This window comes from Crocodylus siamensis, chromosome 3, assembly GCF_052110815.1.
Source record: "Crocodylus siamensis isolate JL-2025a chromosome 3, ASM5211081v1, whole genome shotgun sequence".
Classification (NCBI taxonomy): Eukaryota; Metazoa; Chordata; order Crocodylia; family Crocodylidae; genus Crocodylus; species Crocodylus siamensis.
In genome coordinates, this window is record NC_143397.1 from 129,661,405 (window position 1) to 129,673,931 (window position 12,527).

The window sequence follows — 12,527 nt, forward strand, 5'->3', positions numbered from 1 at the left end:
GCACATGTAGACATGCCCAGAATAACCAAAATGCTTTTGCTGTTTGGAGAACTGCCAGCTGCCACTGCAGAGTGCATGCCTTTAGCCTGTGGCAATGTCATGGGGTAGGACTTAGTGTCAGCTCTACAGAGACTAATTCAGAAAAGGTATTGGGGGAAAGGCAGAGATTGACCACTGGAATCAACCACTGATGCAATCCAGCATCCATCAGAAGTATTCTGAGAGGATATAAGCAAGGTTTGCATCCTCTATTACAGTGCAGAGTCTTTGAAGAGTGGCAGGGCTACCTGCCACTGAAGAACATACAGACTTGTATAGGTTTCTTCCCCACCTCTTTCCTCACTCCCCAGTCCACAGTGCTTATCCTTGGGCTTCGAGGCTGGACTTTAATTCTCAATACAGACAGAAAAATAAATCACTAGGAAATCACGGCAACAAAATACATCAGCAAAATCATTAAAAAAAAACCCAAAAAAACCACCACACACAAAACATTCTCTTTTCCCCCACCTCTCTGTTCATGTTATTTTAATCTTTCTTCATATGTTCTTATCTGGCTTTCCAAAATCTGTATGGGCCAAGGGAAGTTAAATGATAAAGATACATGAAAACCACTGATTATTTAGTAATTTTACTACGGCCTCAAACAGGAGTTCACTTCAGATCTTTCTGGGAGAAGGAGCATTCAGCCTGTAGCCCCCTTCCCCTTTCCCCTGCTCTCCACATCTTCCCCAGACTCGGCTGATCCTAGTGTGGGAGAAGGTGAGGAGAAGTAGTTGCTCCATTCCTCCCAATCCCTGGAAGGGGTGGAGCAGTGGGGAAAAATTCTCCATGTCTCCCCCCTACTGGGAATCCCTGGCCTGGAGATTTGGCAGAAAAATTCCATGGCTGCTCCACTCCCCTCTCTGAGTGGTTTGGAAGGAGACTGGAGCAGGGGAGCAATGACATCTACCTGTTCCCCAGATTAAGAACCTAAATCTGGGGAGCGGGTGGAGAACACTGGGCAGTCACTCCACTCCTCCCTGAGAGTGACCACGGCAAGTCCCCTGACCTGTTCCTCCAATGGGAAAGTGCAAGGAGCATTACCCTGCTGCTCTCCTCTCCTCCCAGATTGGATTGGGAGGGAAGCATTCATTCTTGTAATAGAGTTTCTCTCACAGGGGAGATCTTTCAGGTGTTAATTTGAAAGAAGCTCATTGCTATGCGCAGTAGTATTGGCATCACGGTTTGTGCTCGCTGATGCTATGTCATTGTAGTTTATCACTATGGACACACAGCGTCTCGTGCAGATGCACCCACAGTAACTAAAGGGACCTTCATAGGTATTTGAAAAAGTTAAAGTACAAAGTGAAGTTGGAGACCTAATTAAGAGTAGGGAATGAAGTTAAGATAGGAAAGTGTGAGTGGAATGCTCGGAAATGCCAGAACATTATTGAGTATGAAATGGAAATGGTGGATGCCCAATCACTGAGTTGTTTAAAAGTGGACTGGACAAAGTACTGAAAAATGAACTGTATGAGACTCCTACACTAAACTCCAGGGATAAAGTTTAAAGACAGTTTAACTGTGACTTTCTATTGCTAATTTGAAAGGTTCTATGAAAAGTAGTTCATCTGTGCTATTCACAGATGCTTTTTATAGAAACCCTTTTTAATACACAATGGACATGTCTACATGAGATGCTACAGAACAGTGTATTTATTTAGTACTTGCTTATTACTGTGCATTTATATAGTACTTGCTTATATAAGCACTAAATAAATGCACAGTAACCAGAGTTACTGTCCAATGGCACCAGTGAATGCCTTTTTTGTGATGCCACTGCGCAGTAGTGTCTCATGGTTTTTGACATGAGACACTACTACGCAGGCATATTTGGCTGCCACGCAGTCAGCATCTCATGTAATCAAACCCAATATACATAAAAACTTATTTTTAAAGGGGAAAATGAAACATTAAAGATAATTGAAAGACAAACCACTGAAAGAATTCTCTCATTACAAGAAAGCTTTGGGAGCTACTGTTTTTGTGGGTGTAAACTACATTCTCCTTTGCTCAGACCACTATGCTCCATGTCACCATGCAAAACAACCCTGGAAGCCATAGCTCATTGAAGTAGGATTCTTGTATGAGCAGGAAAAAGAGTGTATAGACAATATCCCATGGGGTGGGATATAAAACATGCTGCATGAGTACCACAATAGGAACTGGAAAGAGAATGTTGTGCTAAAAGGCTGGGAGGAGTGGTCTACATGTAAGCACTGATTCTCTAAGCAAGCAATGATCACAATATGTTGTCTCCTTATTCTTTTTCTTATTGGTCCTAGGCCAGAATTTTCAGCACGTGAATCATCTCATTGACTTTAATGGAATAGGTCCCATGCATTAAATGCTAGCACGGTCATGACGTTGAACAATAGATTGCTACAGGAAAGAGAAGGAACAGGAGCTATGTCCCAGTATTTTCTATATTCATTCCATGTATTGAAATTTGGTACTTCTGCCATGAGATACTAAAGTGTTACCTGCGTAACAATACTCTTAATTATACTAGGAAGTATGTATGAAACTACTAGTTTGAAAGATGACATGGTCATCTGTTCACAACTGTTTAGCCAAGATAGCTGGAAAGGCAAGAATGCAAATACTGACATTGATAGAACATCCATAATATGTACCTATATTGCATGCACACTCTTATAATACATATTACATTTGCATACGTAATATTCGCAGACATGCACACATACACACACAGTTTCAGATGCAAAAATTACCAATTTAATAAACATGCTTCAAATTCATCTTCAGTTTGTTTCTGTTGTGTTTAGAGTTTTATTAAGATGCAATGTTGTCTAGGAACTATTATTTATTGATTTTTTTACTTATTCATTATTTGCTAGGAGGTATCCCATGGTTTGAATTTTTCTAGGATAATGTTATAAATATATGAAATTGTGAAAGCTTTGAAGATGAGGAAAAATTTCATTAACAAATAGCAAGATTTGTGCACACAGTCTTTAAAAAGTGCCCTATTATGTCTAGTTAAGTCAGTCCCGTGTCGTTATTTCATATTAGTGTATGTGACAGGATTGGCATGACTGGACAAGATGTATCAGAACAATTACATGCTGGCCAGGAAAACTGGGCAAAAAGTGTTACATTTTGAAAACTAGGTTAAATCGTATTTTCTCCCAGTGTTTTAATTATCCCAATAGTTTTAATAAGTTGTACACTGCAGCCTTCAAGAAAATAGACCATATTATGCTAAGAGCTGAGCATGAGGATTTTGAATAAAGATCTTGTAAAACAAGAACAGCGAACTTCTGCATGCATATAATTATTTCCTTGCCAGCAAGAATGAAGATATCTAAAAAGAAGAACTGTAATATTTTAGGGAGCAGAACAGTGTTTTTCTTCAGTGTTTTCAGTCATTATTCTAGAATGCTGAAAAGTCTTGCCCTAAAAAAAAGACACTTTAATTAAGAAAAAAACTGGTTCTAAATTCTCTCTTATGCCTAATGAACCAATTTGGCACTGACACAGAAGTGGAAGGCCATTTGGAATAACAGAGTTCTTCCCAAATGTAAGGGTTCCCAGTCAAACCAAGTCTCATGATTTTTACGAGTTTGGGAGTACCAAAGTGTTTTACAAAAACATTCAACTCCTGATTACCTGAAGTTCTCAGCTTGTTAACCTCCCAAAGCTGACAAGAACCACAATGTAAAAGAAGACATATACAGGAATTAATCTGCTAAGATTTATTTTTGTGCTTACCTCTGCTTGTAGTGAACAGTTCAAAACAAATTATTTCTCAAACTTTGATAATTTTTATGCCAATCCCAACATTTTGGGGGCCTGACATGTGCATTTTAAATGCTAGGGAGCACATTTACACTTTTGCTAATGTGCATTAAATTTAGTACTTCTAATGGGAGGTACCAAATAAGTGTGCATTAGGCTAACATAATACATAGTAGAAAAAGCACACCCTTTTTTAGTGATGCTTAATGCTCAGTAGCCTATTTTTACTGTGCATTACCTTATCAACACTGTTTTTGACGTGACACTTCAGTGCACAGTAAAACAGGCTAATGCGCATTAACGTGCATGTGTAGATGTGCCCAGGGTGTGGCAATTCAAGTACAATCAGTTACAAATTAAAGGTCTCCATCATCACCTATGTAAACTATTCCCAACAGTTCTAACACATGGACTTTTCCACTAGGTTGTTCTATGAGAAAGAGGGAGGTCTTTCTCTGCAGAGTGCTACAATTTCAGATGCCTAAACTGATCTCTGGATAGTTAAGGAGAACCTATGCCTCATGGCTTTCATGCTGTCCCTGGCCACCCATCAACACGCCTCTTACAAGAGCCATTTTCTGCTGGTGTTGCGAGTGAACATTATCCATCATCACCTAGCACTGTGGAGAAAGCAGCATTTTGAAAACTGGGTTAGAGTGGAAAGTGAGTATTTGGAGCCAGAACCAAACTTATACATACTTCCTTTTAGTCTTTGGACTTTACTGGACAATGCTAACCTTGCCACAAATGAGAACAAAAGAAAGGAGTATAGGAAAAGCGCTCATCACCGTGTTCAGTACAAGATCAGAAGACTAAAGAAAGAATGCAGGACTATAAAGACAACAGTACAGAAAAGGACACATTAATGGGAAAAGAAAAAAAATGAGGAAACTACAGAAGATGGAAGGAAGCATTACAGAGATACTAGCTTTGTGGTACAGGATCATACTTAGGCATTATTGAAGATTATTGTATTAAAATGAGGTATTTTCTCTTTTTCTTTCTCTCTCTCTCTTTTTCACATTTTAAATCTTTTTTATTATAATAGCAATATGCCTTCAACTGCTTTCTTAAGCATTAAGAGTTGATTTATTTAATAAAACTGAGGACTGTGCATCACTGGAAATACTGCTTCCAATGGAATACTCCCATGCTGTGATTGGTGAAGTGCTAAGTAATTTGCTTTTAATGCTAGCACATACCACTTAGCACTATATTTAACTGAATGATGAACATCACTCATTTTTCATCCACTTGCTTAACTGGTGCTCGGTGCAATCTATCTACTGTACTGTGAGCCTAGCACCAGATACATTTTAATAGACCTTCCTCTCCAATCTACAACAAGCATTTTAATTTTTAATTCATACTTATGCCTTTATCCTTTAATAGAACAGAACTACAGATGGGGGAGTATGTTTTAGATAATAAGAGCACAGTAGGTACCTAGGGAAACTACACCACTAAAAGGATTCTTTATTTACACTTTTCAGTAATGACTACATATATATAGCTACATGAGAGAAAATTGTTGTAAAGGAACACTGCATAGGCACTGGCAGGCAATTACTATCTGACTATAACAGAGAGATACAGATGATGTTTTTCATAAGGGGCTTCAGAAAACAGTAAGTACATCATAAAGGCTAAATTTTACCCTATGCATGCTGACTGACATTGGTGGATCTAAATGTAAGTAAGGTCTGGTACTAAAGATTGCAGTCAAATGAATTGCAACAGGAATATCTATTTTTTAATGACTCAAATTTTAAGAACTTTGCATGTTGCAGCATTGTTATATTGCAAGTTGGAGTAAAACCAATGGAGTTACACCAGCATAAGTCATGGAAAACAGTGAAGAATGAGATCCTGCATATCTTAATTTAGAATTCAGGGCCACATCCTCAGCAGATGTAAATTGACTCCATGGGAGTCTCTGAAGCAGTGCTGATTTATATTAGTTAAGGACCTTGCCCTGTCTCCTGCCTAGTCCTGCTATCAGGCAAAAGAAGGCAGTCTGAAGTCAAAATTCCAGGGAGCCAGACCATGATGCACAGGTAATTCCATTGAATTTAATTAGGTAATTTGCATGATTAACTTCTCACCCATTAAGGGGGCCACAGTTTGGCACATGAATACTGCTGCTGTCCTGATGTACCAGTGTATACCGTGAACTGTTATTAGTGAAATAGGAATATATAATACTACTCAGCTCAAGCATAAGAAACCCATAGAAAAGTCCCAGTACAAACTATTTTTTCTCCAATTTTCACCAAATAAAACAGAACCCACTCATATTAGCTCCCTCTTCAAAACTGCAAACCCTTATTTAAAATGTCTGAAGATTCACTGAAATAAACATGCAAATATAATTACTCTGATGACCGAGAGAAACCATCCAAACACTATTTAATGTCATTTAAAACACTATTTACTTCACCATTTATAAGTATACATATGATTTTTAAACCATTTTTGTCTTTAACTGTATTTAAAAAAAAGCCAATTGGAAAAGGAAATAAACCAGAGTCATGGTGTACAAACCCGGCAACAAATTGCAGTATTAACACTTACACATAACGCATCTACCTAATGTCAGTTATGCTGTCTCAGACTTTCAAGAACCAAAGATTTAAATAAAAAAAATGGATTAACATGTGTACAACATCAAGTACAAGAGAAAGTAAAATTCTATGAAATGTTTTCAGAGCACTGGTATACACATGGAAAAAAAACAGAATAGTGAAATTGCAAATCATAAATAAATAAAATAGTAAATTCATGCTACACAAATGGTTCAAGACACTTGGGGATTGAATCTTCCCTATACAACACCTGTGTTGTACCTCTTCAGGTTGTAAAGGGCATGTCTACAGTGTGTCCCTAATGGTCCTGGGAAAGACAACTTTGAAGCAGTCCCTCGCACTGGTTTACATGTACAGAACTCAGAAATGCAGTAAGGCAGATGCCCTGAGATCATCCCCTGTGGCCACTCTTGACATCTCCATCTCCAGCATGTATAAGAAAAGCCATAGGCCTCACCCTTCTAGATTTGGCATGCGTGAATGGGAGTGGGTGGGTAGGGTGTTCTTGTGAGCAGACCTCCCCAAGAGTGCAGTGACCATGTTGTAGATCAGCAGTGATTCTCAGCCAGGCTGGTGCAGCACCCTATGGTGCCATGAGATCCTTTTAAGGGTGCTACTTTGTACCACACAATATTCGCACCTCTAGGTAGGTGGAAACACCAACACATGATTCACAAGATAAACCCAGAGATTTCAAACAGAAATCCATAGTGTCAAAAAAAATCCTGGCCTGTTGTGCTATATCTCAGTTCTTTGCAACAGAAGAACTGCTGTACCTTTTTTCATAGTCAAAAACACAAGTGAAAGATAGCGGTGCCTAGAGTCTAAAAAGGCAAAGAACCAGTGATGCAGATGTACCCAAAAGGGACCCTAAAATAGCAAATAGGACATAAGGTTAGGGTCCGGAAGCTCTGTGTTTTGTTGCCACCTCTATCACTTCGTGATGACAGACAAGTAACTTTTCTCACTTCGTGATCATGGACAAGTAACTTTTCCTGACTGCTTCCGTGCTTTCCTTACTGTGCTATCTTTTGTCTGCCATGTCTAATGAAATTTTTATCTCTTTAACCACATAAGTTCCCATCTGAATGATGCCAAGCACCATGGGCCACTGACTGAGATGGTGACCTCTCAATTACATTATAGTAATAATAATAATAATAATAATAATAATAATAATAATAATAAAAAACCTTCTTGCTGGCTGATGCAAAGCTGTTGCAGCTCCCATGGTTATAACTGTGGCATGCCTTTCATAGGGCTGTGCATCCCTGAAGCATTTGGAAGATGGTCACAGAACTGGGGTCATCTTTGGCACATTTACAATAGAGATATTGCCATGCTTTAAACAATTACTATCAAATATGGGAATATTTTATTCATAAATATCAGAATACAAATCAGCGAATCTCTTCCATCTTTACAATGTCAAAGACAACAAATAATGCTGACAAAAGTCTATAGACCAAATAGGAAAATCCCAATACTTGGGGAGAAAGATAGATACAATATTTATATTTGTGGATTGTACATATGAATTGATCCTCCAAGCATCTCACTCAGGAATGTTCGTAGAAATCAATGGAGGGGAAGTGCATAGACACCAGCAGTATGAAGCATCCAACATATTATATACATATCAAGTAGACAACTCACTGAATATCAATAAAGACCATGGGTGCAAATTAGTGTTGTGAACTACACATTCCTCTTGCAGATGTAGCTCTTTCAGGAGACAAAATGATCTCCCAATGAAGTCAAAATAATTTATAATATAGTCCAAGAGTTGATATTGTACCGATTATTCTTTTCCCCCCCTCATCAAAAAGCAACCCATATAAACAAGTAATCATACATTAAGTTCTATTATTTTTCCAAGTAAAAGTCCCTTTAAATCTTTTGGGAGTTATCTGAACCTTTTAAAAATTCCCCATCACAAACCAAGTTATGACAGGCCTGGTGATAACACAAGGCATTATTAGAGAAACTTTGTTCCATATAGTACATTGCAGTCTGCTGTTTAACATTCCTGTGCTTATTTGGGATCTCATTGAAATCTGTGGGACTCCCAGCAGGCCTAGAGATCTTGTGAATTCTGATGCAGGACTGAATAAATATATAGCTTACCTTAATAACCAGGTCTAAGAAAGTATTTAATTTTATAATTTCACATGATCCCACCCTGTGGTACAATTTTTTTACTGGCAGCTAGTTCAGTTACTATTTGGGTGACACAAAAATTAATCTGCTAAGATTTATGTGTTTGTTTATCTCTACCCACTATGAGTAGTTTAACATCTCAAGATGCATAAGATTAAATGTGAAATAAGTCTTTCCTGGATGGGGGCCACAGTATCTAAATGTACACATGCACACACACACACATGCACACACACACACACACACACACACAGACACGTGTGTGTGCGCAGTGTGTGTATATTTATCTAATTATAAGTAAACTAGCTGATTTATGTCCTCATCACAGTTTAAATGTTGACTCTAGTTCAAGATATATTGCTCTGAGTTGAATTACAGCTGTAATGAATTTCAGTATGGAAAGTGTTACAACCTTTGGTGTTCATCAGTGAAAGAATGACAGCTGTTCTCTCTGCATGACACTCACTTGTGATAGACTTAAGATACCATACTGAGGTGAACAGCAATTGGAAATGCCACTATACAAACTCTGTCAGAAATGACTGGGGCCTAGTCTTTCCAAGAGAAACTGCTTTGAATAATCAGTTTCCTTTTATAACTCATGCTGCTTTATATTTGCATGTTTGAGTCAGTTGCAGCCACTGAAAGTAATACCTTTCCACCTTGCTGTATTCTTTTTTCTTTCCCTCAGCTTGATAAGTGAAGAGGCTCCCAGCACGTTGTCTGATTCACTTACATGTTCCTGAATGGTTGTGCTCACTTCATTATATAAAAGAGTTACTCCACTAATATCACCAAATGCCTAAAAAATAGAATGTAAAATAGAGATGCATTAGCACTGCACAGTTCAGTGAAATATTAAGTTAGAATGAACAAATGTGAATTTGATTTCACCCCTTCCCTCTCCTCCTCCCCACACTTCTTGTTTTTAAAAGCTTAGAAGCCGTTTTGTGTGTGAAATTTTGTACTGTCATACTAATAACCCAGCTCAGCAGCAGTTTACAATTTGGGTTTCATGGTTCAGTTCCACTCCTGGACCTTCTAACAATTTTTATAACAGTGCTGCCAAAACATTATAGACTAAAAGTTATCATAAATATATTCACTAATACAGATACAGCAGTGAGATTAGCAATTTAAGTATATGTGAAATGTGAATTTCCCTAATTTTGCTCAGACTTTAAAATGCTAAGTACAACAATAGAACAGGATTTTTTCTGGTCACTTTTGATAATTTCTTCTTATGAGATTCTTGACACATGGAGAACATTTGACTTAATAAAGAACAGTTCTGAAAGTAGGAGGTAAATAAATCATGGCTGGTAATTGGATATAGGTCACCTATTCAAGTCCAGCCTGATCATCTGCAGCTACCATAAAACAGCCCAGGTTTTCATGTTGTGTTATTTGTACAGCACATCCCATAATGATTCAATGGTCCTGATTTGTTTGCTTTTATATAAGCATGCATAGAAAAGAAGCTTAGTTCCCATGAATGTGGATAGAAAGCTCATTTCAGACCTGTACTTCAGGCAGAAGGAATTTATACAGGTCAGGTAACCCAATCAGAAAACATGGCCAACTGTATTCTTACATTCTTCCCTGAAAAGCCAGGATTCAGAGTTCATGGAAAATTGTAAATACTTTCCCCCATTGTTTACCTATCACTGCTACCTGCCACTCAAATTCATGCAGTCCAGATATTTTGGGCCAAATCTTATTTTACCTTTATGTACCTCTGCAGTCAAGAAAGGCCCATTTTTTTTCATTTATACATATTTTAGATGCTATATCCACCGGCTCCTGAAAGCATGGTCGCAGAATAAAACATGATTAGGCACAGTTTGAAGTTGAAGGGAGGAGGCTTTCCCATCTTTTAGCCCAGTACTCTACTTGTAACAGCACTTCTCCAGGGACCAGATATCACTTAGGTATATAAAGGCAAAATATGGTTTTGGTTAAATAAGGAATACCCACATCCCTCAATACAGATGCAGTGTAATATAATTAATAGATCTGTAATGAATTGTGTTCTGTGAAGGGATAACTCACATGCAGAGAAAAAAATGTTACATTTACAAAACAAATGAACAAAACAAATAATATCTAGCTCTTACATAGCATTTTTCAATCATAGATTTTAGAGAATTTTATAAAAGAAGTGAGTATCCTTAGACCCATTTTACAGATGATAAAGCTGAGGTGCAGAAAGGTAAAATGATTTGTCTGCATTCCCAGCCCAGTGGCAGAGCCAGGAAGAAAACTAAGGCTGCTGAAATGCTATACCTTCTCTTGTAGCTTAACAAGCAAACTGTTCTTGTTGACATTATTTTTTGGTACATTACTTTATTTTTTTGGTACAATAAAATCCCACCATGTTACTGTGGCTCAAGGTGCCTACAGTAAATTATATAACAGTTGTTTGGCAGGATAGTGAATAAATGATGAAAGGAGGAATTGTACCTGTTCCTACTTGTCTTTGGTACTAATACAGCCCATGTTAAAGCTGAAATATATTACTCCTAACATATTTATGTTCATAATGCCCTTAGGAAGTAAAGTAGACCTCTTATCTCTATTGTACACATGGGATCCTCAGAAACTAAGTTTCCCAAGGATACACTTGAAGTCTGTGGTGAGATGAAGGCTTGATCCTGCATCCCTAGATAACTGCCCATTAGTAAGTGTCATCAGTAGAGTTACCAATAGCACCTACCCGTTTTATATGTATTAATTATTTTACCCAAAGGGTAAAAAGAAAAAAGAAAAAAAAGGCTACCTTTATCTTCGCTTTTGTAGGGTGTGAAAAAAGGTCAGAGCTGACTCTAAAGCTATGGACAAGTTCTGTCCCAGAATACAAAGTCTAGAAGAGAGAATTCCAGTCATTTCACTTGTTCAAATACTAGGGTCCACTTCGGTGCTATTGAGTACTAAGCAGATTATTGCAGAGTTGTTTTATCAATTCAAGGAAATGGACCTGTTCCTGATTTTCCGTAAGTTTATGTGTAAAAGAGTTGAAATAGGAAATACATAAAGTTCACTGGAAAGGTTTTCTTTTAGTGCTAGGAGAGACAGTCAAAGCCATAGTGTATCACACTTCAGATTTATGTAATCTGAATTGTAGTTTGTACATGTACTTCAGATTTTAAATTTGATCAGCTGTTGGCCAGAGGTCTGATATTACATTAATTAAAGGCTAAGCTGTTGTTTCAGAAAAGTGACTTAATAGCAATAACCTTATAATTAATCAACCATACACTAAAGTTCACGTTATAGTTACTGTAGCGTAATTATTAAGTGAGCAAAAATATAATTGATACATTTTGTCAATCTGTGTAGCTGCAAGGTACTTTTTCAAAGGTTTTTTTTTTTTTACTCAGGTAAAAAAGCTAACAGTGTTTTAGCAATTATCCTTTGACTTCACAGGCTTTACTGCTGATTCAAGTGAAAATATGTGATAGATGAATAAGAATTATAAGCATTTAAAATAGTCTAACATGCATTTTCCAGCAATAAGAAGCATTATGCTTATAGCATTAAAGGCAGTCACAAAACACACATTCAGAACAAATTTATTTGTATGCTTAAAAAATGTCTTGAAGGTAAAAGGGAAGTTGAAAGAAATGGCCCATAATAGAAGAGCAATTTTAAACCTATCATAATTATCAGTATTCATATCTGTTACATAGTAGAACTGTATATGTATTACATTTTCCCATGAGTTTTTACTCAGATTAAATTAATTCACTTTGGTAGAAGTTGCATTTTTATTTTATTATCTTATCCCTGAATAGCTGAGTGATATACAGATCCTCATGGAATATAAATATAAATATACATGTTGAAATACTTATGGTTTTGTCTCCCACACACGCTCTTTCCTTCAACACTGCAGTTAAGAAGCCTATGTGTTTTGCAATCAGCATTCCATATATAGTGAGGATATAATTCTACTGTGTGCATGTTTCTCTGATGTAC

The 12,527-nt window shown here is 37.3% G+C and overlaps 1 protein-coding gene across 1 annotated transcript in view; it reads right to left on the reverse strand.

Annotated features, from left to right (window-relative positions):
* Positions 1-7,581: 7,581 nt before the first annotated feature.
* Positions 7,582-12,527, reverse strand: part of LOC149868802 (uncharacterized) — a 300,950-nt gene continuing 296,004 nt past the window's right edge. The window contains 1 exon segment of the mRNA XM_090037671.1: positions 7,582-9,351. Coding sequence (XP_089893797.1) covers positions 9,178-9,351 — 174 coding nt within the window. The 3' untranslated portion in view covers positions 7,582-9,177.